At 41.5% G+C, this 7,027-nt stretch overlaps 1 protein-coding gene across 2 annotated transcripts in view; it reads left to right on the top strand.

Moving 5' to 3' along the window:
* The first annotated feature begins 880 nt into the window (after positions 1–880).
* TACR2 (tachykinin receptor 2) overlaps positions 881–7,027 on the top strand; it is a 37,421-nt gene continuing 31,274 nt past the window's right edge. For both annotated transcript variants that reach the window (XM_060768872.2, XM_060768873.2), the window contains exon 1: positions 881–1,601. In XM_060768872.2, coding sequence (XP_060624855.2) covers positions 1,210–1,601 — 392 coding nt within the window. In that variant the 5' untranslated portion in view covers positions 881–1,209. The remainder of the gene's footprint in view (positions 1,602–7,027) is intronic.

Below are 7,027 nucleotides of genomic sequence, written 5' to 3'. Positions count from 1 at the left end.
TTACAAGATACTGATCCTGACATTTAGAGCTCAAAATGGCCAAGGACCTTTATATCTTAGGGACCGCCTCATTCCTTTTCTCCATCCGTGGTCACCTCGATCCACCCAGGAAAATCTCCTCTACATACCGGGCCCTAGGGAGGTACACCTGGAAGCTACACGGCATAGAGCTTTTTCGACCTATGCTCCAATTCTGTGGAACTCATTGCCTCCATACATTAGAGCAATGTCGGAGTTGCGACCTTTTGTAAAGGCACTCAAGACTTGGCTGTTTGGTTGTGCATTTAAGTAATCAGATCTAATTTGCCAAATAGTCACTGTTGAATGTTTTTATGTTGAATGTTTTTATATTGTGTAAATGCTATTTTAGACTGTAAGTCACTCGGAGCACCTTGGTGGAGAGCGACTAATTAAGAAATAAAGTGAAATGAAGTGAAGTTTTGTGGGGCCACAGACTTTCAAATTCATGATAGAATGGCTCATAAATGATTTTGTTCTCTCCCAGAGGGTTATTTTGGACCTGTTTTCTCAATTCTTCATTGTGAAATTTATGGCATTGTAAAGGCCAAGTTCTTATCCCAGAAACTCCAATTAAAGTCAATATGAGATGAGAAAATACAAAGAATAAAGGTCTTGGTCCTAATAGGGTAACATCTGTGATGCTGTTCGCTTTAAACGTAAAAGCAGCAGAGATGATGGCAAAAGCTCATGGAGAAATGAAACACCAGTTTCATGAAATCTGATTTGATGCGTACTTGGCTCTTTTTTTATTAACATTATTGTCTCTCCACCTCCTCCTTTCAAATTCTCATTAAGCCGCTGCATATTTTTTTTCCTGTTTGGCTGCTTCCTTAGTGTTTCCAGAAAGAGAGAACTAAAGGACAGCAACTCCATGCTCCAATGACTAGGAACCCTTCGGTTTAAACAAAAATCAGTGGAGGATTTTTACAGCAGTTAGAATAATCTGACACTTCAGTTTGAAGAAGATTAGATATTTCTTAGCACCATCGTACACTTTTTATATTTTATGCAATGATTTATTCCAAATGGATTTGTGGTGGATATGAGACTATCAAGCACTTCTCGGGAGTTACCTTTAACATCTCAAGATCAATGCTGAAGGCACATTTCTAGACTGAACATATCTTTTCACACCAGGACTGCGGAAAAACGGGACATCTTGTTTGCAGCACAGAGTTGAAGAAAGATATGAAGACATCTTCTGCTTCTAACATTAGCAATGACATCTTTGCAGATTATGCCAACCAGACAAAAACGACGGCATTTTCCCAGCCTGGCTGGCAAATAGCAATTTGGGCCATCACCTATTTATCCATGGTGATTGTTTCAGTTGTGGGCAATGGCACCGTCATTTGGATTATCCTGTCTCATCGACGGATGAGGACCGTTACCAATTATTTCATTGTTAATTTGGCTCTCTCCGACCTACTCATGACAGCTTTGAACACCGTTTTCAATTTTATTTATGCTAGCCACAATGTCTGGTATTTTGGCAAAGGATTCTGTCAATTTATTAACTTTGTTCCTATTACTGCCGTGTTTGTGAGCATTTACTCTATGACTGCTGTTGCGGTGGAAAGGTAAGACATTCTTTGATGAAGAATTTTGCTTTCAGACCCAAATGTTCCTGTCTATATTCTTTTCTTTTCAGTGTTACTACAGAAAACGAACAGAGTATCCTATTTAGAAATGCAGATTTACACATGTAAATTGTTTCAAGTAGATATTTACCTTAGTATGTGAACACTAATAGTGTTAACTTGGATGTGTGCACTCACAATGTGAACTCAATAGGTTCAGTGTATTAGGAGAGTTTTGTACCTATTGAAATTAATAGGACTTTATTATGAGTAGATATGCATAGCTTTTCACAGTGAAGTGCTTAATTTTATCCAAGGTGTGCCGTCGCGCCTGGGGCTTATAACTCTTAATGAGAAAGGCATGGACGTGGCATCTTTCTTGCCCTCCTATAGGAAACTGGAACTCCCAAAGACCAAAACACAACAGATAACTCGAAATGGTATTTATTGTTCACAATGAGTTATCTTTCTCAGGTATAAGCTTGATGTTTCAACAGGGATAAAGGAAATATACTTTACAATCTCTGAAGTCCAAGGAGTTTGTAGCTGAGAAGCTTTTCCTGTTTCCTCTTTCCTCAATGCTTGTGAATGCTGGAGCAAACCACAACCCCAGTTCAAATGGCCTATGTTTGAAGACTCAGGATCTTCCTCTGGTGCCAAAAGAACCGGTTTGTGCCTTTCCAGAATAGGAAAACTCCAGTAACATGTCCCAGAAGCACTTTATTAGAGCTTAAGATTGCCTGCACACTGCACTTACCCTAAAATCTGATATACCACCTGTCACATCAGCACTTTTAACCTGTACCTATTACATTTGGCCCGGCCCTAGTTTTATTGTGTTTTGGTACATTGTTTTATTGTTCTGTTGTTTGATATTGCTTTAATGGTTTTGATTTGATTTAAGTTGTGTATTGTTATGTTATGTTTTTATTGAGGCCTTGGCCTGTGTAAGCCGCACCGAGTCGTTCGGGAGATGCTAGTGGGGTACAAATAAAGATAATAATAATAATAATAATAATAATAATAATAATAATAATTTGAAGGCACTTGAGACTTCCAACGTCGTTCAGGTTGGTCTGAACATGAAGCATAAGTCTCAAGGGTAAAAAGCTCAGAACTGGTGCTGAGAGGTAATTTAAGCAGGGGCTTTTAGAGCCAAGTCTCTTACTCACATCCATCTGATAGAAACTCTGATGGCAGAATGAAAAGGGAAGCACTTCCCTCCTCCAGGAAGAGGTGGAGCCAAACAATACTGATTGACAGCTATAAGTAACCAATCCATCCAACTATACGTAAGCAGGGTAAAAAGGCAGGATTAAGCATGATACAAAAGTTTAAATCTTGCAACTAACAGTTCTACACATAGGTGGCGCCACTTGCGCCGTCACACAAAGTGTACTCTCAATCTTCAACTATGATATATACATCAGATTATTTTGCATATTTGTTCAATTTTATCCTTATCAAAAATAGGGTTATTGGCACATTGCCAGGGCTCTGCCTTTACAGAGGCAGAGATGAACCAAAGAAAAATGCAGTTTGTGTTAAACAATTTAATTAAAACAGCACTTACTATCTGGCTGTTTTAATAGTCCAAAATATAAAACATAAAGATAGTACTCAGCCACAGAATAAACAAAAATCAATAGCAAAAGCTACACCGTAGTCAAAGGGTCCAGTGCAGTGGTCAAATGCTGAGAGTTCAATGAGCAAAGTCCAGGGATCAAGAATCTATACCGTAGTCCAAAGAGTCAAGGTTCCAAGAGTACAGGAGACAGGTCAGGATACCGAAAATCCACAAACCTGGGGAAAAACCAGCAGCATCTACCACCAAAATAAAACAATACTTTTCTCCTGAAAATCAGTCCCAAGGCTAGCTCCTTATATCCAGAAACACCCAGCTGCAATCCATCTCTTGCATACCTCCACCCTTAACTGCATTCACCCATGAATTCTTACTTATAGATTACTCAACCCTTTAGAACTAAGACTTACATTAATCCTTCCATCACCAACTGCTAGGCCTACCACCACCAACCACCATCAACTACAGAACATGATACATGACAGCTATAGAAGTTTTCAGGACACTGTGAAGAATTACCCAAATACTACAGAAAATATGACTTTGTTCCTCTTATCTCATTTTTCCATCTTGAGATATCATTACATGGTAGAGATATAAGGGGATGGGGATGCTTCTTAAAAAACTTGGCAGGTAAACTTTGATAGTGCCTCCATAAGCTGGAAACCAATTGGAGGCACATAACAAGAATGGGACCCCTGTGAAATTCCTTCTGGTGGGGCTCCATAAGCACTGTGAAATTCCTCAAATCCCACTTAGGACCTTATCACATTGATGAGGTTCTCCAGATCGCTTCACCAGGCTCCATGGCAAATTGGGGCACAGTGAAGCAATCCCGCCGGCCCGCACCCACCTCACAGGCAGCTGACGTTACATGTGGAGAAGCATCGTCACACAGCTTCCCCCCACAGTAGTCCCATTGTTCCAAATGGAGCACGGGGAGGTTCCCATGTAGGCATCATAGCATCCTAGGATGCTGCCAGTTGAGCCCTGGAGCCCCACCAGAAGTGAGGCTATGTTCTGTGATGGACAGTGTGGGGCTCCATGGCTCAACTGGGGCAGAATTTTCGCATGTGATGAAGTACTTACTGTAAGCAAACACTGGGATCCACACGGGTCTGTTCCCCTGGCAGTTCACAAGCAGATGCCTGACATTCCCACCACTTCTTGCACAGGCAAACTCAGGCATGTGGGGATTTGACACAGGACTCCTTTTTGCCTGTCATGCCAGAAATCATGTAGGGAAGGAGTGGGAATATCAGGCAGACATTTCTATGTTCGTTGGATAAGCAATTTCTATTCAACAGGGCAACAGACTCCTGTTGATTCCAGCAGCTGCTTACCAGTAAATGGGTTTTTGTGTGGTCTGGCCATATTACACCAAAGTTACAGCACTATGTATAGTATATAATGGTATTATTTTATTTGTCGTGTCAGGGCAACCAGTCAATTATATTACATTTCTAACAGAACAAAGCAAACAAACAGACAAAATACAAAATTTGTGAATTTGGTAGTTGATTAAATGTCCTTTGACCAGTAGCTGGCCACTTGGAGTGCTTCTGGTGTTGCTGCAAGAAGGTCCTCCATGGTGCATGTGGCAGGTCTCAGGTTGCATTGCAGCAGGTGGTCAGTGGTTTGCTCTTCTCCACACTCGCATGTCATTGGACTGGATGGCCCATGAGGTCTCTTCCAACTCTTTGATTCTATGATTCTATGACACCAATTTAGGTGCAGGGAGGCATCCTTGGCTTTCGGTGGAGAGGTATAATAGATTTGGGTGTCACTGGGGTAAATTTGACAATTTGTGTATCTCAAAAAGTAAATCTCAAATCATGTCGTTGAGTCAGTTTGCTCCCCATCTTTCATTCTTTTTCTGGCTAGGAAAGTCAAGGTGAAAAGAAATGTCATGATGAGGATTTCACCGTTATCTCTAACCCTTCAACCTTAACTCTGCCTCTTCAACCAGGAAAGTAAGCAAAGGATTTTTCCCACATTAGAGAGTAAAGCCTTTCATGGCCAGGATGGGGAAATTCCCTCCAGCTAGATTAGTCCTAGATTCTCATCTTCTCTGCTGCAACATGCTTAGTATCTGTTTCAACATATCAAATACTATATCTATTCAGACCCAAAAAATTGGGTCAGTTTATCCCCGGCTTGTACTTTACTCTCATCAAAAAAATGACCTGTCACCTTCTCTTGAGTAGAGTGGTGAAAGGTGAGAGCTTTGTCTATCCTGGGAGTGCCTTTTTAAAAAAGGACCAACCTTCTTTGTCACTTGTAGCCCTTTTGAATGCCTTGATGATAAAATGGCAGAAGCAGTAGTAGCTCTTTGGCACTTCCTCTCAAAGGAGCACTAAGAGAGAACATAAGTCTTGGTTCTTCTTTTAGGTTCTCCAAGGACAGGCTTAGCACTTTGTTGTTGTTCATTCATTCAGTTGTTTCCGACTCTTCGTGACCTCATGGACCAGCCCACACCAGAGCTCCCTGTCGGCCGTCACCACCCCCAGCTCCTTCAAGGTCAATCCAGTCACTGCAAGGATGCCATCCATCCATCTTGCCCTTGGTCGGCCCCTCTTCCTTTTTCCTTCCATTTTCCCCAGCATAATTGTCTTCTCTAAGCTTTCCTGTCTTCTCATGATGTGGTCAAAGTACTTCATCTTTGCCTCTACTATCCTTCCCTCCAATGAGCAGTCGGGCTTTATTTCCTGAAGTAGGGACTGGTTGAATCTTCTTGCAGTCCAAGGCACTCTCAGCACTTTCCTCCAGCACCACAGTTCAAAAGCATCTATCTTCCTTTGCTCAGCCTTCCCTATGGTCCAGCTCTCACATCCATAGGTGACTATGGGGAATACCATTGCTTTAACTATGCAGATCTTTGTTGCCAGGCTTAGCACTAGCCTTTCATTATAGAGAGGGGGATAGTTCCTTTTCTGATAAGAGTCAATATTGTACCTTAACTTGTATCAAATAAAGTGACAAATGACATTTTGAATGCCTGGGTAGGAAAGTGGTGGCAGAGGCAGTCAAAGTTCATGCTGTCACTTTTCCCTCTCCATGCATATCAAAATCTATCATTTTGGCCCCCAAACGTCTTCTCTATTTATAAAAGAAGTCAACTTGTACACGAAAAGTAAATGTAAATCTTATTCTTACTATGGTTCAGAGTTGCAGTGAGATACCATGATTTAATACCATTGGAATATTAGTCTGCTGAAACAAAGGACTAAAACCTACTCAAGTATTAGTAACACAGATGAATTGGCTAGTGATCCAGATTCATCTGTGTTACTAATTATGATTTAGCACTGAATGATTTGATACAGGACAGCAACCTATTTATTTATTTATTCAAATATGTATACCCCGCCCTTCTCAACCCCCACTGGCAGCAATTTGATGCCCCTAAAGGTAAAGGTAAAGGTAGTCCCCTGACATTAAGTCCAGTCATGTCTGACTCTGGGGTGTGGTGCTCATCTCCATTTCTAAGCCGAAGAGCCAGCGTTGTCTGTAGACACCTCCAAGGTCATGTGACCGGCATGACTGCATGGAGCGCCGTTACCTTCCCGCCGGAGCGGTACCTATTGATCTACTCACATTTGCATGTTTTCGAACTGCTAGGTTGGCAGAAGCTAGGGCTGACAGCGGAAGCTCACGCCGCTCCCCAGAATCGAACCTGCAACCTTTCGATCAACAAGCTCAGCAGCTCAGTGCTTTAACCCACTGCGCCACCGGGGGCTCCTTGATGCCCCTATATACACATAATAAATTAATTATTATGTAATTATTGTGTTTTATTATTGATGCCCCTATATACACATAATAAAACACAATAATTACA

The sequence above is a fragment of the Anolis sagrei genome, chromosome 3 (genome assembly GCF_037176765.1).
Source record: "Anolis sagrei isolate rAnoSag1 chromosome 3, rAnoSag1.mat, whole genome shotgun sequence".
Lineage (NCBI taxonomy): Eukaryota > Metazoa > Chordata > Lepidosauria > Squamata > Dactyloidae > Anolis > Anolis sagrei.
This window is presented reverse-complemented; position numbering and strand designations above follow the sequence as displayed.